The sequence below is a fragment of the Talpa occidentalis genome, unplaced genomic scaffold (genome assembly GCF_014898055.3).
Source record: "Talpa occidentalis isolate TD23 unplaced genomic scaffold, MPIMG_talOcc4v2.1 talOcc4.12, whole genome shotgun sequence".
NCBI lineage: Eukaryota > Metazoa > Chordata > Mammalia > Eulipotyphla > Talpidae > Talpa > Talpa occidentalis.
This window is the reverse complement of record NW_023601212.1, coordinates 57,643,745-57,665,480: the sequence shown is the minus strand read 5'-3', so window position 1 is coordinate 57,665,480 and position 21,736 is coordinate 57,643,745. Positions and strand designations below refer to the sequence as shown.

General features: G+C 42.7%; 1 protein-coding gene across 2 annotated transcripts in view; it reads left to right on the top strand.

Annotated features, from left to right (window-relative positions):
- Positions 1-21,736, top strand: part of PAPPA2 (pappalysin 2) — a 461,662-nt gene that overhangs the window by 404,123 nt on the left and 35,803 nt on the right. For both annotated transcript variants that reach the window (XM_054693452.1, XM_037506421.2), the window contains 3 exons: positions 1,367-1,502; positions 3,917-4,026; positions 15,573-15,644. In XM_054693452.1, the coding sequence (XP_054549427.1) occupies positions 1,367-1,502; positions 3,917-4,026; positions 15,573-15,644 (318 nt within the window). The remainder of the gene's footprint in view (positions 1-1,366; positions 1,503-3,916; positions 4,027-15,572; positions 15,645-21,736) is intronic.

Sequence of the window (21,736 nt, the reverse complement as noted above, 5' to 3'; positions counted from 1 at the left end):
CCCAAAGTGTTTCTTCGGTCTTTTTCCTTCGTACTTCTCTTTCCTTTTCTTTTTTGGTTCTTTTTATTTCTGTGTCTTCAAGAGAACTTATTCGTTCTTCCATTTCATCTATTCTGCTTTCATTGCTTTTCCCAGAGTTCTTTAGCACCTCCATTAATTCTTTGATCTCCTGCATTTCTTTTACTTCCCTCTTTAGGGACTCAATTTCATTCTTCTGAGCATTGTTTTCCTTAATGACTTCCATCAGTTTTTTCATCATGGCAATTTTAAGTTCTTTTTCTGGAAGGCTCAGAAGTTCTTCCAAGTCACCGTAGTTGCAAGCTGGTGGGTGGTTTTATATTTTTTGTGGTGTGTCTTTCTTCTGAGCATTGCTACTTTGCTTGTAGTTTTTCTTTTCCCTGCTGCTTGTCTTCTAATTTGCCTTATGCGTTGGGACACTGTGCTGCTGGTACTGGCTGGCAACTTTTTGGTGTGTTCTTTCAGGAGTTTCAGAAACTGGCAATCCAAACAAGTCAAAAACTGTTATGCCAGAAGTCTAGTGAGGCAGTGGTACTTTGAGTATGGTAATTGTCACTGTCACAGAATCTCTCCTCCTTCTGTGTTTAGTCACAAATGTGCATCTTGAAGTCCCACAGACTTCCCTGGAGGTGGGGCAGCTGGATTGCACTCTGGGTTCCAAATCTCTGGATCCTCCTCTGGGCTCCAACTTCCTGCCAGAGGGACAGGGCTTGTGGGGGCCTTCAGCTCACCTCTGACTGCGCAGGGAACCTTCTCCCTCTGGCTCCATGGGGAGCCTTCTGCCAGATTCAAGCAGTCTTTATTGAAGAAAGGTCCCTGTCCTAAAATGGCATTTTGGAGACAGGCACACTCTTCCGCGTGCCCGGTCTGCCCCGGCCGTGGGTGCCTGCTCCCCATCTGGGTTCGGACTGCTGGCCTGAAGAGACCTGGCATGGGCAAACTTCCCAGCTCACCTCTGGCTCCTCCGGGAGCCTTCTGCTGGTTTCAAGCAGTCTTTATTGAAGAGAGGTCCCTATTCTAAAATGGCGATTTGGAGACAGGCACAGTCTCCCCCACTCTGGATCTGCCCCAACCGTGGTTGCCTGCTCCCTCTCTGGGCTCGGACTGCTGGTCAGAAGGGGCCTGCCTTGGGCAAACTTCCCAGCTCACCTCTGCCTCCTCCAGGAGCCTGCTGATGGTTTCAAGCAGTCTTTACTGAAGAAAGGTCCCAACATGGTTACTATTTCAATGTGTCTTTTTGTCTAGGTTCTAGAAGTTGGAAAACACTTTGTTTAATCAGACCACACTTTCCCCTATGCTAAATGAAGTTAACAATACTGGAAGTTTTCTTTATCTTTTTTTATTCCAGCCTCCCATCCTCTGCACTGAGGAGGGTCTGTGGTCTGAGGAGTTCAAGTTATGTGAGAATCTACAAGGGGAATGCCCGCCACCCCCCAAAGAGATGAATTTTGTAGAGTACAAGTGTGAACAGGGATATGGGATTGGTAAGTTTGGGTAGGGATGCTGAATTCTGCTCTCAAGTGACCCTTTAATTAGGTACAGCTGGATCTTGGATCCCAGAAGAGTGGATGCAAATGCAAGTTGATTCCGAGCTGCTTTAGGAAAATTTATGGCAAGTTTACTCTCTTTACTCTCATTTGTGTATGACATCAGTGTAGCTGCTGAGACATTCGCATAGTGTCTGGTCCTGTTACCCACTTTGCGGCCGGCTGAGAGTGAATTGATGAGTGTCAAGAGTTATAGTTCCAAGAGCCACACACCACACATGAACTGGGCTCTTCCATTCTCTCTTTTATTGTTACGGGAGCAGAGAGTTCCTGAAAGGGATTACTTGAGATTGTATTTGCTTGCTCTGCTCTTCAGTCATTCTCTACAAGAGACCAGGCTCCAGAGCCTGTGGGCAACTTCTTATTCAAATAATTGCAATGAAAGGTCTATATAGCCAGAGCTGATTTATAGTGATGTTGACTCAACTTTGTACTAGCTGGACCTAAGTATCCTAGAAAAAAGATCATGTTTATAGAAAACACTGTATGATTACTAAATTCTGAATTGCACAAGTAAGGAGTGATTTTATAAATCTAATCTATGTAGTGCCATTTGATATAAACCAAGTTAATTAGAAACCTCATTAGTATCTGAGATGGTTCTTCAGCATCTTCAAGATGCTTTTTGCACCGTGATATCTCTTGCTCAGGCATGTTATATTGGGGTGCTTAGACTATGTTTCTTGAGTGGTATTTCATGAACAAGTTCTCATTTCAGAATAGCACATGTTCACATGCATAGAGATCTTAAGGTTCAAGTAGCTCTTTGGGTTACTATAAAAGTTAGTGAAAACATATAAATATAGATAGAGATAATTTAAAGGACACCTGGAGATCATTGGGTCTATAAATGAGGAAACAAGACCTTAAGAGTGTCTTCTTTGAATAAAAATTTAGAGGACACTTGGACCCTGCATACAGGGGACTAGAGCAAGATTTTTATTCAAGAGGTGAACAGATGAGCAAAATGTCTGTTTCTAACTCCTTGTTGCTTCTTTTTCAATTACATGAGTTACTTGGCTACCAGTGTAATATAACAATCTCCAGTATTGTAACAGTCATTATAAATCTACCTTTATGATTATTGGCCCATTTTTTCCTTAGTTCATAAAGTTCTGGGGTACTAGACACCACAATTAATCCACAAGATCATATAAGGTAAAATGATATTAAATGTATTTAATAGGCATCAACCAGTCAAGGTAAACTTTAGCTGGAAAGAGTCCTGCAGTGTTCTTGGAGGTCTATTAGGAGCTAATTTTTGTGGCAGGGTCATGGCAAGACTCAGGGATTCTAGAGGAGTGGTTGTATCAGATCAGAGGGAGGAGGTTAAAGGGGTATTGGCTTGGTACAGTGGCTTTTGTTGGAGTCACTGGGCAACCTAAACTACTCATATCTCAGCCACCCCAATATCCTCAGGGACACTTAATATGCACCTTGCATTTCTTGTAGCTAACTATTCATAATCAAATCTTCTTGGTTGGGATTTGTTATTTAAACTTAGTGCCACTGTAAGTTGTAATGAGAAAGATATTTTTATTTCTCTATCCCCAAACTTTTCCCCCAATATCATACTTTCCTTATTAGAAACCATTGAAATACAGGAGAAAATTCCCCTACCCTTCTTGGTTCTTTTCAGACTGGTCAAAACAGCATCATATAGGTTGGCAGAGAAAAAAAGTTCAATTATAATAATTGGACAGGATGACGGAAGTGATCATGCAGGTCTTGTTTCAGGTCAGGGAGAATAGGATTTAAATCCTAAACCAAAGGATGAAGGGAGATATGTTGCCAGGGAGTGAGGAGGGAGACTTCAAATGCTAAGGAGGGGAATACCTTATCTTTAATAGTAAAGATGTGTTTCTCATACAGAAATGTCATGTTAACTGATAAGCCTACACTTGAACAATACCCCCCAACTACATTCTTCTAGGTCATTAAAGGGAGAAGTGATAGCTTCTTTGATCAGGAATAGGGAAAAGTCTTAGAAAGCAGTGATCATTTCGTCAATTTGGAGTGGGCAAAGGATTATGGGAAAGGCAAAAGCTTCTCCGAAGCCTCCAGAGCCTCCATTATTTTCAGCTTCAATAATCTGTCAGAGTGGAGCATCTTGAGGAGACCAAAACTGAGAATCTTGGGGTGGTCTATTTTTAGCACTTTTTATCATTTAGCATAGAAATATCTCTGTAGTTATACACCAGACAACTATCATCCCTGCCCACCTCCTAAATAATGTGGTAACCGAAAATGTACAAAGAAATTGCTCTTGAAAACAAGGCTATTGTTTCCAGGATAAAAAAGACTAAGATCAGGGAAGGTCAAATCTCTGTTGTAAATTTCTGTTCCTTCAGGTGCAGTGTGTTCCCCATCATGTATAATCCCTCCTAGTGATCCCGTAATTCTGCCTGAGAACATCACTGCTGACACGTTGGAGCACTGGATGGAACCTGTCAAAGTCCAGGTAAGGGAAGGGACATTTTTATGTGCTGAGAATGTAAGACTGCTGAGTAATTACCAATCTACAGTATATTCCCTGGAGTAATTTCAAAAGCTTTCAAAGTAGTCCCTGGATTAGGGGAAAGGCTAAATCTTCTCCTTGGCCCCAGAAACTTTCTTATTGTCAGCCAAAATAGCAGGGTAACAATGCTGAGAATCCATCCAAAAACCACACGGACCCTTCCTACAGAGAAGAAATAAAAGTCAAGAAGAACCCCTGGTAGCCTAGCGGTTAACTATCAGTGCTATCACCATCACCACTAGGGCCTGAGTTCAATCCCAGGTCAGGGAGCTAATCCACATGGTGAAGCAGACCTCTCTTCTCTCCCCCACTGCTCCCCTCAGCAGTGTATTTCAGTAGATCTGCCTGTTCTGTTCCCATTCTTTCTCTGGTGAATCCTTTCACTCCCCACACCTCTGGACTACACCCAGTTCTATGCAAAAGAAAAAAAAAGAAGAAAAAAATAACATGGCCCACATACAAAGGAAAGTTTAAAGAATAAGATAGAAAGAAGACTCAGAGACATAAAGAACAATGAAACAGGAAGGAAATTGAAAGAGGAAAGTTATTACTAATGAAAAATAGGATGGGAAGACTTAGGATAAGCCAAAGAAATATATAAAGATGAAATAAGAATGGCAGGGAAGAGAGAATTAGAAAAGATGAAAAAAAAAAAAAAACCTGAAAGCAGGAAGAGAATAAAGGAACTGGCATAGCCTTTTCTGTGTCCATCTCCTGCCCTGTGTCAGCTCTAAAATCGTTTCCATCAACCCTCTGGTATTCCAGCCATTTTGAATGGAACAAAATCCATTATATCTACAACCTCTGCTCTAGGCTTTCCATTTGCTTTCTTTCTCATCTGAAACCTGACTCTGCCATGAGGACTCTTCCTTCTCACGGGGCCCACTAGGTTCTGCTTTCTCTTTCACACCACTTAGCCCCTGGAGCCAGGAGACAGGGAGGTACCCTCCTGTCAACTCATCCTCCCTGCTCCTCCCTGAACTTCCTCATACTTAAATCTAATGTCCACCCTCGCTGCTGCTGTTGTCTTCTGACCCTTAGGTTACTCCCTCTTCTTATTTCTTGAGCACTTTAGCTCCTGGGCTGTAGTCACTTTGGCTAACACTCCATCATACCTTTTGTTGATTTCATCATCCATGCAATTGGTTCTTGCAAAACATGGATTCTCAGTTCCCTGGGCTCCTTTCTTCCAATGATAACCTTTACCTGATTTTTTTTTCTTCTGCATGTTTTCCTTGATTCATCTAATCCGGCCACAATGGACTCTTGGCTGATTTTTAACACACGAGGCGCACCCCCTTTGTCTAGTGGTTCCCTCTGCCTAGAATTCTCATCTTCTATATAACTTCACATCTTGCTTTTCTGCTTTCTTCAGAATTTTACTGAGACTTCAGAAAAACTCTTTGGCTACTCTATCTAAAATTTTATCTCCCTTAAAACTTTATATCTCCCTTCCTCCCTTTACTTTCTCACCTTAGGAATTGCCATTTCTGAGCACATTATATATGTTCCCTATTTATCTTATTTATCTGTCTCCCTTCACAGCTACAACAAAAAAAATCCATGAGGCATTAGTATCTGTTTTATTCTCTACTACGTCCTATATCCTAAAACAGTGCCTTGTATATAGTAAGTGCTCAATAAATATTTGAAAAATGAGTAAATAAAAAAGCAAGAAAATACTTTATAAGATCTGCATGCAGAAGATCTTGTGGTGAGCTAGTTATTTCTTCTTAGAATGAGGGAAGTTGGGGCTATAGAAGTCCTGGAAGTTTGTTTACTTTATTAGACTGTCTAATGAATAAAATTTTTGAAACACTGTTCCCATTGACTCACCAAACAATGGACTCTAGAGATATACCACATTTCATTTGGAAATCATTATCAGATTGCTCCATTTTCCTCACAGGTTAAATGTGTTATGTTTTTGCAAAGATTTGTGTCAAAGCTAGAAGATCAGGGAAAAAAATAAGTATGATTCAGTGGCTAGGGATTAATCCAGTCACTTTGTCAATCAGCAAACATTTGTTGGGGTTTACCATGTGCCCTGGGACTGTGCTAAGTGCTGGGAAAATGGAGATGAAGGAAAATAGTTTTCCTTCTGCTTCCAAGACTAATAATCTGGCCATGATTATAATAATGCAACATGGGAGGAGATTAAGCTGTAGTGGAAGTGCTGCAGGAACACCCGAGAGGAAGCAACTAACTGTTTTGCTCAGGAGCTTGGGAGAGTTAGGGAATAATCAATAAACCAGAAACTAGATTTTCCTCTGGCTCTTGAACTGTGATGAGGACGAACATTCTAGAGGGTTAGGAAAGATAAGAAGTTCTGTACTGTTGAAGCCAGGGTGTCTTTGGTGGTGAGGGACAGGGAAGATGGGTGGCAGAGGATCAGATAGGAAAGCAGTGGGGAGACCAGATCCCGGAGGCCATGGCATGCCCTTCTTAGGACGCTGGACCTAGTGAGAACTCTGAGGAGGATGGAGCTCTGCTCAAGCCTGAGGGCTGCATGAAAATGCATAGAGTGTGAGGGAAAAAGCAGAAAAGCAGCTTGGCTGGGTCTCCTGTCCTCCAGCCTTTTGAGATGTTCATTCCCACATCCCACTGCCTGTTGAAAAGATTTAGCTGAGATTCCAGTGCCCTTGAGAAAGAGCTTCGGCCCCATGTTTCATGGCGTGTCGATGGCCCAGCCCCTGTTCTTTGGCCCCTTTAACGTGACTTCTTATTATGAAAGCCTTCTCTTTCTCTCTAAGCAACCAAAGGGAGAAAGGCTTGGGACACCAGAGATCCTTTTTTTTTTTTTCCCTCTTGGGAAAGAAACTGCTTGAGAAACCATCCCACACTCATCTCCCTGTGTCTCCAACAAGACTCCCAATGGGATCTATCAATGGATGTGGGGATCATGTGGCCTGAGCACAGGCCTCTCAGTAATTGGGGTTCTCCTACCTGTTCTTCTTCAAATGGAACATTCAGAAAAGAGCAGGGCATTTGTCTTCAAAAAGACTGTGGGAATCCCTGCAGAATGGCCACTTCCAAATTGGCAAACAATAGCCTCTTTTATTCAAGTCTGCCTTACTCAAATGACATATCTAAGTAGTCATCATTTATTTACCTCTATTCCATAATGCTTTGTTCATGTTTACATTCCTAACATCTTTTTCAGTGTCTGACATTTATTTCTAGATATAGGCATATATATATATATATATATATGTACACACACAAACATATATGTGTTTCGTAAATAATATATGCAATGAGATATAAAAATGCGTATTGTGTAATATATTAGAGTGCGTAGATATATAAACATATATGTATATCTAAAGTTTCATTGAATCTTACCACAAACCAATAAACTACGGAGGAAGTCACTTCTCTCGACCCTGAGAAGTCCCTTATTCCCACACTCCCTCCTCATGAAATCTAAAACAAATAATTTAGAGAGCTATGTCCCTACAATTCTTAGTGTGAACCCATTTGTTTTTAAAGAATCATCAAATATATTTCTTATGTGCCTGTGAAGTTTATTTTCCTTTCTCTGGGGGATCAACTGGCTTTTATTCTGCAATGATGCCTGACTCCTGGAAGAGTGTAGTTTTTATTAAAGGAAGAATTTCTGAGAATTTGCGTAGCCTGAGATTTTGGTGAAAAACAAAGTCACAATTAGTATAAAAAGAAAATTGAGGTCTTCCTGAGTTCAAATACTATGAACTCGTCCCTTGGATTCTCAGCTCATCAGTGAGGGGGCAGATAGGACTGTCTCTCTTATAGGTGGATATAAAAATTCAAAATAACTCTTGTGTCTCATGCAGACTCTAGCATGAGTTCTGAAGTAAGAAAAAAGGAGATTTCAGGCCACTTAGTACAAATATTACCTTCTCAAACATCTTTTGCCTCTGAAAAGATAGCTCCAGCTAGCTCAATGAAAAAGAAAAAAAGGTCTACATTTTGCTTGCTTGTGTGAATGCATAGACTGCAGTGTATAGATTATTTGTCTCTTTTCTGCCCCTTTTACAAACTGGGCCAGGAAAAGAATTAATGCCATTTTGTGCTTCCTAGTGGAACATCTCTGGCTAAAGAAGTATTTTCTAACAACTTTTGTTGTGAGGCTGAGAGTAAGGATGAAAAAATACCGTTATTTTTAAATATTTCAAAGGCATGCTGACTATGGAAGACAATAAATAAGGCTTTGACATTCTCCCATTGCTTTTTCTGGGCCTTTGTTATGATAGTGTCTTCTTCCCACACCTACTATACACAATGATCTAGACTTTTCTCTGCATCAGCAGAGAAATATTCAGACAGAAAGAGAGGACTCCATCCAATGGGCTTGTTGGCAGTGAAATAAATTCTTTCCAGTCAAGGTGACCAAATAGTGGGATCCGGGAATTGGGCCAGGCTGGGGACAGCCAAATGCCCCATCAGTATTATTTTGCTCAGACCGGGAGAGAAAGGCCTCTGATGGCCTCCTGCACCTGCTGGCAGCATCTGGATGCCCAAGAGCCTTGGTGCCTGAGCCGAGGGTGTGGTAAGAACACCCCTCAGACTTCTACTGGAAGAATTTTGTGTTTTTCCCATTTCTGTTCCCTATTCTTTACTTTTCCTTTTCTGTTATTCTAATCTCCACTTCCCCCTACACTGTAAGATTCTTTTTTTATTCTTTTTCTTTTTATTTTTATATTCCCCATACAATTGCAAGTACTATTTTGACCCCAATCCCTCCTTTCTCTCCCCCAAAGAGTGTCTCTGTTTCATAGTTGTTTGTTGAGGTAAGATTCTTAAGGGTAGGAATGGTGTCTTACTTTTGTAAGCATCCCCCCAGTGCTTGATTCAATCCATCAATACTAGGGAACAAGAGCCTCAGAAGAGAAGGGCTCCCATCTCCCCACATTCCTCAGGGTAGACCTTTTGATTTTGAAAAAAAGCCAATGTAAGGTTAAATTTTTATGATTGTTGTGAACCACTGTATCAAACAGTGCTTTATTATAGCTCACATTGTTTTAACTTGCTCTGTCAAGTCCTTCAGCAACCTGATATCATGGCAAGATTATTTTTTGCATGCGATATGACAATTGTTTATAGGTAAATGAGGTTTTCTGAATTATCTCTGAATCTGTTTCCTTCTGAAGCACAAAAGCATGGCATCACATTTCTTCTGTTAATTTGTTTCATAAATTCATTTTCCATAATGATTTCCATTTCTCTTTTTTAGCTTATCATGGTTATGAATCAGTAAGATCTAATTTAATGAGATTTTTCTGTGGCGACCATGTTTGGTTGGCAAAGATTTTCAGCACCACAAGCAATCCTGCTCTTCAATAGAATTGTTCGAAGGAAATCTTAAAATTTCAGACTTTGTTTTCTCAAATTGGCCTTGAAAGAATTAATAACTCCTTAAACAAAAACAAAATGTTTTGAGAGGAGAGAAATAGGTAGAAAAAAGATGAATGCCCTCCAAGCCATAATTTCCAACAAAATTGTCTCTCTCTCTTCCCTCTCCTCATCTTCTGATCCTTGCCTTGTCCACATCCCCCACCATAGTGTCCTCTTAAGGATGCAGTTGTGCTAGCAGCTCCAGTACACATCACTGAGTGGGAAAACAAATCACTAAGACATGAGTAACAAGACATTAGAGGCATGGGATTGTTCACTTTCAGTTCAAATATTCTCTAGGCCTTGATTCTGTCATCATTGGAAAAGGGTAGACAGGAGGACAAGGGTAAGAGGAACCAAAAAGCAAACTGCAGATTCATGTACTATGGCTCATTTAAATATGTAAATATGTAAAACAGTGCATTTAAGATATATATTAAAGTTATCTATATATATATTTTTAAAAGATTTATTTTATTTATACAAGAGCTGGGGTACAGGCCAGATGCATGAGAGGGTGAGAGGATTCACCAGAGACAGAGCGGGGAACAGAACAGGCAGATTGACTGAAATACACTGCTGAGGGGAGCAGCGGGCAAGATAGGAGAGGTCTGCTGCACCATGTGGGATTCTCGCCGGCCGGCCAGGATCGAACCCGCACTGCAGAGGCTGTGAACAGCTTCACAGCGCTGCACTCAACCGCCTGTGCCACCAGGGAGGCCCTATCTATATATTTATAAAGCCACTTAAATGTGACTTTCATAGTTGAGATGATGAAGAAGCGTCAGCTTAGATAACATAGTGGTTGACAAATACTTGTAAAGTATCACCTCACTCTGTGTCACTGAGATAGCATATATGAGTGGGAGACAGTTCATAGTCTCAAGAATGTTGCAATCTAGGAAGGCATTAGATACATGTACTAGAAACTTGTGTGATTTTAATAGATAATGGAGGACTGTCAATCTGAACTAATCTCAAAACTGAATTATAAAAATGACTTAGAGGAGTTCTCCCCTGTTGGTTCTGCTCCTGGTTGTTCCTTTCTGCTCTCTGGCTTCTCTTCCTGGTCCTTCTGTTCCACGCCGCCACCCTTAAAAGCCTGTCTCAGCCCAGGTGTGCTGAGACACCCTACGTGTGCCCACACCCTACTACAGGTGTCCCCCATCAGGCTTGCATGCAGTCCTGCAGGGATCCATCATCAATCCTAATGGTGGGAGGGCAGAAAAACCTGACAAGCATTTACCCTACAGTAGTGTAGAAGGTTTAGCAAACGTGAGAGGTGCTGATATAGCCAGTTGAGTGTTTTGGCAAGTTGTGATTAGTTATCATATGAGGGTGTTAAAGACAAAGGTGTGAGGTTGACCTTCTTTCACTGCTTCTCCCAGGGGACTTTGAGCTCTTTGAGGGCTCTTGAGATTTGTGACTCTTCAGATCCCTATGACCCACCCGAGAATCTGGCTCCTAGTGAGTGAGGTATAGATACATTTGGTCTGACTTGAATGACTGATTAGGGCAGGACTTGGGATCCCTAGGTGGATGCAGTGCTATGAGGAGGGAAGGATGTAATGCAACCAACCCATACCGGGTGGGTTCATTAATGCTTCTAGCAGGCTTGTTGTCTTCATGTTCTTCTGTAGTCGCCATACTCCATCGCGCTCTGTCACTCTCCGCCGCACTCTGTACGCGCCACTGCACTCCTCCATCCTTGACACCGCGCCACCCTTATACACCCAGTCTCTCAGCCCAGGTGTCCCCACCTATGCATGCCCACACCTTACTCCAGGTGTCCGCCATCAGGCATGCATTCAGGGCTGCAAGGATCCACCATTAAGCCCAATGGTGGGAGGGCAGAAAAGCGTGATACTTTACCTACCCTACAGTCCACCCCTTCAGGGTTTTCTGCCATATAGTCTCTGCAAGTTACAACACGTTTCTCTTTGCAAATATGAACACTGCAGCCATGGCCCATAAAGGTACATAGAATACAACTGAATATAGCAATGTAACAAAACACATCAGAACACAAATTAGTCCAGGCAGGGCACCAACATAGTGGCAAAAAACAATTATTGGCACCAGCAGATGATCCACCAAATCTGCTGCCGTAGGCACTGCTCATGCGAGAGAAGGGAACCACTCATGGCATCTACCATTACACACCAAGAGCCATCAGGCTTCCTGGCCTTCTCTGGCTGTGGTCTCAGCCACAAGCCACACACTGCATCTACCCCCAGGATGCACTCCCTCCCGGATTGGGGATTCTCTACTCTTTGAGGGTAATCGCCCAATTCTCAGGGTTTTCTATCTGTGGTCACTCCAACACTTGACTGCGGTCACTTCACAGCCACCAATATGACATGCAGGCCCCTGCACTCAGGCCAGCCCATTGCACAAGCACACGGGTTGGGCATCCATGGATGCAAGCTCCACATACAGCCTCTCTTGGGTCCCCTCTTTGGATTGAGCTCCACCCCAAGCCACGTTCCCCACTCATACCCCAAGGACGGGTTGTTCAGCTCCTCACCCACACTCGACAACGAGCAGGGCATTGCCCACAGGTTATTTTACGAGACTCACTGGCCTTCAACATATTTAAGCTGCGTAACAGCCACTGAGGGCTTCCCAAACTTAGCACCAGCTTTTGCCTTCTCAGTTGGCTTTTCTCCTCTGCCTAGCTGCTGGGCAGTTACACAAGCTGCTTTTGGCCACTGAGGCCCATTGGCCACACCCAGATTCCCATCTCTGGGGGTATACAAGCAATAGCATCTTCCCCCAGTGTCCCAAAAACATATCAAACTTGCCAAGGTCCATCTGCCTTCTGGTGGGGTTGTCAGTCTAAGTCCAAGTCCATCCATCAGTTTTTTACTTGTGTCAGCACTGGTGGGCTCCAAATAGCGGTCCTCTTTCTTTCCCCAACGATTGTGCTGCCTGGGCGGTCTTGGGCTGGTCCTCTCGGGAATCTCCTCCAGGCGAGGTCTCATCCCCTAGACCCTGGACCTTGTCCACCTTCCGTGCCACCATGGTGCCTCCAGCGCTGTCACAGATTCAGTCTGCTACTTCTGAGGTCTTCGGAGGGCTCCATACCCGTCTGCATGGATCATCTTGCCAACTTACGCCATTTGTAAGGGCAGGAAATGGACACAGTGCGGGTTTTCTGATCCAGCAGACCGGGTAAAGAAGGAGTCCTAGAGAGTCCTCGGTGGCTTCTGCAGGCTTTTATTGGGATTTACCGAGTACATGGCAGGTAGAGGTGCTAGGGGGCCGGGAGGCTGGCAAGCCTCCCAGTCTCCAGCAAGTCTTCACTCTTTCTGGGCTTTCCTGTGTTCTCTCACGTTCTCTCTGCTTCTCTGCTCTCCTGCTTCTCCATTCATTCTGCTTCCTTCAGCTTCTCCTGCTTCTGCTGTTTTTGACTTCTGCTGGTATCCCTGTGACGCTGCCCTTAAAAGCCCAGTCTTAGCCCAGGTGAATCCCATCTACATATGCCCACACCTTACTCCAGGTGTCCGCCATCAGGCACGCATTCAGGACTGCAAGGATCCACCTTTAAGCCCAATGGTGGGAGGGCAGAAAAGCCTGATACTTTACCTACCCTACAAAGGATTAGAAGTTATTGTATTCGGCCATGACTATTACCTGGTGAAATCAGCAAAGTATGACACGTTGATATTTTAAATAATAAAAGTCATAGCGGGGGGTGGGGGGCGGGAGGGGAAGGATTGGGGTCAGAATGCGGCGTTTGCAATTGTATGGGGGAATATAAAAATAAAATTTAATATTTAAAAAAAAATAAAATAAAATAAAATACTATGCAAAAAAAAAAAAATAAATAAAAGTCATAGCCATTGCTAAATAGAATTCCAATGGAAGCTGCTTGAAACCGTAAACAAGAGTCAGGTCTAGTTAGCAGTCATTGCTCATAGGCAGGTGGTCATAGGAAGGGGAACCGCTAAGCAAATAAATCTTTCCAGCTCCCTGCTAAAGGGTCATAGGCCTGGTGCAGTTAATAATCCAATGCAATTGTAATTAACAAGTTTGCTCACTTAACAAATCTTTCCTCAGAAGGCTAACAAAGTCACAAGGTCAGGCAGCTGGTCAAGATGGTCTATCTCGTCAAGGTCATCCCCTGATGTCTGCGCCTTTTTGCTTTTTCCCAGCCCCTTGTTTAGGAATTTTGCAGCAGATGATGTTATCAATGTAAGGGTAGTTATATATAAAAAATTATTTGTCTGTAAACAGGTGCTCGGACCTGACAGGGCTACCCAGGTCTGGGACCTCATGCATGAGTAGTAAAGCTTCTCCTGACCTCACCATTCCTAAAATACCGCTTGTTCTTCCTCTGCCTGAGTAAAAGGTAGATTTCTGCAACAGTTCTGCTTAAGTATATTTAACTTAAAAGCTAAAGAATAACTACTATTTCAGTAAACTGAATGCCCCTGTTTTGTTAACTGTCTATATTTGTACGATCCTGTATATATTTGATCTTATGTTTTAAGTGTGATGCTAACTTAAGCCAAGTCATCGTTTACATTATTACAATATGGAGTTTGGAGTGACAAATTTGTTTAGATTTATAATATGTATTGCCCCTTTAAGGAGCTCTAAAGGGGTTTTAGTTTTTAGTAGTGTAATGTAGAGAAAATATTGCAAATTCCCATTCTCATAACTTACTATGAGGTTGTAAGGTAAGTAAAGTATCAGGCTTTTCTGCCTTCCCTCCATTAGGATTGATGATGGATCACTGTGGTCCTGAGTGCATGCCTGATGGCGGGCACCTGGAGTAGGGTGTGGGCCTGCATAAGTGGATACACCTGGGCTGAGAGACTGTGCTCATAAGGGTGGTGTCATGAGGACACTAGCAGAGTGAAAGAGAAGCAGAGATCACGAGAGAGTCAGATTCGCTGGGGGCTGGCAGGTCTCCCCCCTGTCCCCCAACCCCCACCCCTGGCACCCCGACCTGCCTTGAACCTGGTAAACTCAATAAAAGCCTGAAAAAGCCACCGAGGGCTCCAGGACTCCTCCTTTACCCCGTTTACCTGTCTACTTGGATCATAGAAAACCTGCTCTGTGCCTTCCTGCCCCTACAGAGCTGTATATCCATATACCTTATGTAATATATGCAAATATCTCCAATCTGATTATTGCACAGTCAGCATTCTGAAACATCATTTCCAGTTAGTATAGGTACAATCTTTTATAAAACTCATAATTCATTCTATAATGTTTTTCAATTGCCCTCAGTTCCTATTGTACTGAATCAAAATGTGAGTGTGAAAGTCTGCAACCAGGTGGGTTGTTAGAGGCTATGGAGGGAAGCTCCTTTCCTCTTTGAAACCTCCTATTGTACTTTCTCTTCCCCTGAAGTACATCTTTTGAAATTTCAAAATACAAAAATTAAAAGGAAAAACTCAGTAAAGATGAATCATTATTATTAAATGTGCATCTGGAAATGGCTGTTGGGAATAAGACGATCAGCAGTGTTTTTAACATGAGCTCGTTTTCACTCTCATCAGCTTAATGTTGGTGTCATTTTTGAGTCTCAGTGGTTTTACATTAGCCAATTTGTCCAGAAACTCTTCTACCTCCTACAGGGAGGGCATAAATGGTGCTAACAAGAGTTGCAGAGAGTGCAAATTAGCCTCTAATCCCTGCCTGCTGCTTACATCCTGTGATTAGGATTCCTGAAATTCATTCCTATTTTAAATTGAAGACACTTCCCCATCAACCCAGCCATCTCACAGATTTCATGTAATATGATGAAAAGTTTTCAAACAAAAGGAGCCGATGTTAAGCCTGATATCAAATTAGTCTCATTATAAGACTGAGGATGTTTTCTTAACCACATCAACGCTACTCTGGAAATTTTGGTAACTTAGGGAGGGGAAAGGGTGATAAGGATAAAAGATCCCCACTGATAAGAGTGCTCTATGTTGGCACCACCCAACAGGATTAGCAATACCACAGGAAAGACTGGGCAACCCTCTTCAGGGCAAAGTTGACTCTTACCATTTGAGGAACAGGGTGGAGCTGGTGGGGAAAGCTTAGAACGCCCCCTTTTCTCACTGACAACTTGACTTTGTTTTTGTTTTCTGCTCTTTCCATCTTCCCTTTAGAGCATCGTGTGCACTGGGCGGCGTCAATGGCACCCCGAACCCCGCCTGGTCCACTGCATCCAGTCCTGTGAGGTAAGCCCCTCCCCTGCTCTAAACACAGGCCAGACAACTCTGGTCTGCCCAACTCACAAGTACCTGAGTCCTTAAAATCCCAAATCCTACACTTTCCCCAGCCCCAAGCCCTTTGTTTAAGACTCTTAAATTTAGTTCCCCAAATTACATATTTTTGGATGTTTGATTTATTTTAGCAAAATCTCCAACATTCCATTTTAAATGACTTAGTAAGCAAGAAGCTAAAAAACAAGTCAGAATTATTTATGGTTTGGGGATTCTCTAACTGGGCCTCGCTGGAGCTTAGTTAAAATCAGGGTTTTGCAGAACAATGCCCCAGACAGGTTTGTTTGGCTAGCACAAGTGTCTAAAAACGCATTTGTTCTAGTTGTCAGTGTTTAAAAATTGGAATTTTCCCATATAATTTGTATATCTGTAAATAATATCACACAAACCCAAACACATAATACTCCAAATAAAATATAAGACTCTTTGTACAAAGGATTTCTCTACAGAAGCAAGGTTATTTGGCACACATGGCGAAGGTGAGTTGCACCTGAGTGGCAGCACCAGCTCCAGGGCAGCTGCTTTGTACCCCAGCACAGCCTCCCCTCCTTCTTGACATCTCACCTAGTGGGTTTCCCTCAGTAAGTCAACTGCCTGGGGTCACTGGGCATCTGAGTTTTGGACCTTTGAGGTAGACCTGCAGACCCCTGTTGATTCATGCAACCTAGACCTTTACTACCTCAAGGAATCCTGTCTTGATGCAAGTGGGGTGTGGGATGCCATGAATTCCTTATCTAGATGAACAGGAGTTTTTGCCAGGAAGAATCAAGAATGTGATAGAGCCTTGCTGGTGGAGGATGACCAAGGACTCCTGACATGGGAGAGGGGATGTATGGATGTATGTGCATACACACACACACACACACACACACACACTCTTAAGTCCTCTCACCCTGAATAACCAGTAACAAATACAAATACTCTCTCAAATACAAACAGTCTCAGTCACAATATGTTTTGTCATCCAACTCTCACACTGGAAGTAATTAAGCCACTTAGCAGCAATTCTTGGGTAATTCTGGCTTTTCCTTGTGTGCTAGAGAGAGCTATTTAACTGCCATTGGTGTCTAACACCTCCCCAGCCCCCATACACACCCAACCACATGCATGTTAGTCCCTCAGCTCTTCTGTATTTCTGTTTCTCTTGATCTAATTCTGGGAAACTGGGTCTACATGAGGCCAACAAGGGGGAGAGGGTGGGGTGTGAGACAAAGGGAAAACTGGGTGGGGAAATGACACTAATAAAATAGCATTCTGAGAGTGCACCAGGAAAAATGCTAGCATCGAGTGTGCTTTGTTACAGTGTGGGCCAACAAAACAGCCTATCTTCTGCCATCATTAGAAAAACAGATGGCAGTGGGTGGGGAGGAAGAGGAGTGACTCATCCACTGGACAGGGGGTAAAAGGGGGATGAGGAGGCCAGGGAAGAGGGAGATAAACAGACAGAGGACTTGGGGAGCTGGGAAGAGATCAAAGAGATTCTGAGAATTCCCTTCTGCTGCTTCTATGCATGATCTCAAGGGGGAGGGTGGATGACAGGCCTTGGAGTTGGCTTTAGTGTTTCTCAGAAGGTTACAATAAATAGAAAGTGTTCCCCATTTGTGCTCCCCTCCTCACTGGACCCATTACCCAGAGTTGCCCGAGGTCCTATCAGTGCCTTGCTTGTTGTGACAAGCAACAAAACCCCATTCCCTCTGAGGACTCCCCTGCCCGACTGCTGCTATGCATGTGCACACCTGAGCCTTGACGACCTGATAGCCATTGGAGCTGCCATTCCAGTGGCTCTCAAAGTGTGGCTCCTGCACCAGCATGATTACCATCAGTTGGGAGCCTGTTGGAAATTTGCATTCTCAAGTCCTACCCCAGACACACTACATCACATCTGTTTTAACTACATCACTATGTTTTAATAAGGCCTCCAGGTGATTCTGAAAATGGCTCAAGTAACCATGTCCCTGGCCACTGTGGAAACAGACAAGAAGGTTCTCAGCCTCTGGATCCCAAATTGAAAACTGTCCAGAAATAATTCTAGCCAACACAATTTACATTTTGATTATTCTGCAATATTTTCTGGGATTCTCTGGGCAGGACGTGATTTCTCTTCTGGTAACCCAGCAGAGTCGAGAGGAGGAAAAACCATTTAGAGGGATAGAAGGCAGAAGCAAACAGTAAAATGAACTGGTAGCTGCAGAAAAGGAAAGGAAATTGAACTTTGAAGAAAGAAGTAATAAGAAATTCAGAAAAAGAGGGTGAGAAAGAGATAAAGGAGAAAAGAGGCTTACCTGGCATGTTCTAGGGGCAACTAGAATTTGATTCTTTACTGAAAAAGTTAGCTAAATGTATTAGGGACACTGGAGTGTTAATAAATAGCCATAGAAGCAAGATAAACCAGAGGGGTAGGTGGGAAGCTTTAAAAAAGTGCACCACAATTGGGCTTTCCTTGGTGGCATAGCGGTTGAGCGCTAGGCTGCAAAGCTGCCCGCAGGCTCTGCAGCGCCGGTTCAATTCCTGGCGACCAGCAAGGGTCCCACATGGCGCGGCAGACCTCTCCTGCCACGCCCACTGCTCCCCTCAGCAGTGTATTTCGTCAGCCTGCTGTTCTGTTCCCCGCTCTGGCTCTGGTGAATTCTCTCACCCTCCTGCGCTTCTGACTGTGCCCAGTGCTTGAATAAATAAATAAATCTTTTTTTTTTTTTTTTTAAAAAAGTGCACCACAAGCATCTGAGCTCAAATTAGACATTTTGTAACTCAGTATCTAAAAAGGGTTTTCTTTTATTTGCTTATAATACTGAGTATGATTCTAAGATGCCCCCTGTAGGCAGTTAGCCTTTTAAGACTGGATACCTCATTCTTCATAAGCTCAAGGCAATGAACCCACCAGCTCATTATCTTAGCCCTATTCTCATTTCATGTCACTTCTCCACTTTTGCATCATATCCCCTTGGCCACCAAGATTTAACCTTCAATTCTCCACTATTTGAGTCCTCTCTCATTCTTTTAAAGCCAGTTCTAAGGTTTTTCTTTAAAAAATCTTGTGTAAGTAACACCATCCTCTCATTTCACTTTTGTTGCCATTGTCTTAGCAAGAATATGTGTATACTACATACCTGCAGTCCAAACTTGTCCATATGTTAAATTCTTTTTTCTACTTGTTCCTTACATTTGAGTTTCTTGGCCTGGAAACACTCCTTGTTTTGGGTTGTCAGAAATGTCATGACGTATTTTTGCTTGAAAACGTGTCATGACTTTTCTGACAACCCAGTATTTTCTTTTGTAAATTGCAAATGGACAAGGCATGGCAGGCAACTTGGTTGGTGAATCTACAAACAATTATAGAATCAAACCCTGGGTCAACTGGGTGGTGTGAGCCTTTGTGTCTTTGTCTTGGGAAGTGGGGGCAAAGAGCTGTTTTGAGGAACGGTAATGAGGAAATCATGTGATGTACATAATGCGGTTGAGTGTTTTGTGTCAAAAGATCCACAGTAGATGGTTGTGGAGTGGGGCATTTTTTGTCAGCACTAGCTGTGTCGTGAATGCTTACTGAGTGAGTAGAGCAGAAAGCAGGGTTTGGCTTCAATATAACTAGATACAAACTCTGAAGATACAGGAAAGGGGAAGAACAGAAAGAGGAACAGGCCATTCCCATGGAGACCCAGAGATCCATAATTCAACAAATCACCAGGTGGGAAGCTTTAAAAAAGTGCAGCACAAGCATCTGAGCTCAAAGTTAGCTGCTGCGTCCCATCAGTCACAAGGTCAATTCATCACCAGATTATTTTAAGAGCAGCTCAGTTCATCACTACTGTTATGCCCCCCTCTTAGAGCCTCAACCTTTCTCACCTGGGCTATTGCAGGATTACCTACTTCTTCTCCCTACACCCTGACCCATCACTTCCCTCATCTTCTCGCTTGCTTATCACCATATTCTTTCTGTTGCACCTCTCTTCTGCTAAAAATAATTCAGAAATTCTTCATTGTTTTCATATTTAAATCAGGGTCTTTTGTAGGTGGTCAATGCCTTTGTCTTTCAGTCTCTTGTATTTACCCTAAAAACACTCTGCCCCAGACGTAAAGCCATTTGCTATACAGTATTCTGGGAACTGCATGAGTTTTATAATGTGAAACCACTTGATCTGAGATTGAATATTGGCTCCGTTTGCTGAGTGACCTTATGCCTAATTACACTTTATAGAAAGGTGTGTGTGTGTGTGTGTGTGTGTTTGTAATACATCATAAAGTTGTGAGGATAAATGAGATATTACATGCAATGAAGTCAACCTAATGACATACACAATAATGTAAAATAAATGTTATGTGCTTGCTTTTATCAATCCTAGATGAATTATCATTGTCTATGTTATTTTATGTCCTATATCCTGCGTATGTTAGGTCCCCTTCCTGGATCTCCAACCTTTGCTTGTTTTCTCTACAGCAATGCTTCTCAACTAGGAATGGTTTTGTTCACCATCCCCACACTCACCCCAACCAGGGGACATTAGCAATGTCTGAAGACATTTTTGGTTGTCACAACTGGGTGAGTGGAATCCAGTGGTTAGAAGTTAGAGATGCTGTTTAACTCCCTACTATGTACAGGACAGCTCCACAACAAATAATTATTCTGTTTAGATGTCAGTGGTGCCACTGTTGAGAGACCCTGTGCTAGGCTAGGTCCTATTGAACCTTCAATGCATTATCTAGTCATCTGTTCTACTTGAAATATATAATGACTTGATTCTCCATCTCTAACCTCTGGTGAGTTATATCATCAGTCTTTGGTCTCTTATCATCTTAGGGAAATTATTGGTTATCCTATGTCTGCCATACTATACTTTGACTCCTTGAAAGCTGGGAATATTATCTTTTTCATCACTTAATTTTTACGGTTGTGCATAGTACTTGAAATTGCTGAAGCTCAAGAAATACTCATTGAATCATTTAATTTCACAGTGCTGGTAAAGTTATAGACAAGCATATTATCACCAAGTCAGTTCACATGCCTCATACCCAGTTAGAACCAAACACAGAACAGGACCTCCCCAGTGGCGCAGCGATTGAGCGGTGGGCTGCAAAGCTGCCCGCAGCCTCTGTAGTGCTGGTTCAATCCCTGGCCACCGGCGAGGGTCCCACATGGCACACAGACCTCTCCTGCCGCATCCGCTGCTCCCCTCAGCAGCGTATTTCGTCAGTCTGTCTGTTCTGCTCCCTGCTCTGGCTCTGGTGAATTCTCTCACCCTCCTGTGCTTCTGACTGTATCCAGTGCTTGCATAAATAAATAAATAAATCTTTTTTAAAAAGTAAATAAATAAAATAAAATGACTTCACTTATAAAAAAAAAAAAAAGAACCAAACACAGAACAGAGTGTTTGAAGCACTTTATTAATCAAAAAATGGTGCCACCCAGGGTGATGCAAACCTAAGCTCAAACCCACCGCCCCAGTGAAGAGGCTGCGTGTTTGTAGGAATGGGTATGTGCCAAGGTTGGGGAAAGGAATTAACTATTTTAAGAAAGCACATAAATCAGCAAAGGGTATAAGGAAGCAGGCATCTTGGCATAGGCTCAAATCTTTACCTTCTGTGACTCGAGGGTGGTCCCATCGCATTGATTACTGCAACACAGGTCCCATGTTAACTCATAAGCCAGCCTCCCCATGCTGGATACAGAGGTGTTTGTGCAGGAGAAAATTTTACTTTTAGGGAGGTTAGTTAAAGAGCGGTTAGCACTCCTTAACTTGTCTCGAGGTTTACATCAAACATGCAATATTTTATAACACTGGAAAACAAATAGTTATTCTGCCAAATGCTTGTCCAATAAAGTGTACTCTTTTCCCAGCATGAAGCGAGAAAAAGAGATGGATAAAAGGGAGGAAGGGGAGAGAGACATGATTTTCCTCATTTTATGGGGTGATAACTGAAATGAGTACTTACTATATTCATGAACACCATGAATATGTAAGTGCATTTAAAATAAAGTTATCCACCTCTTCCTCCTTTCCCTCCTGCCCTTCCTTCCTCTTTCATAAAGCCATATTTATTAATTCTGCTAAAAT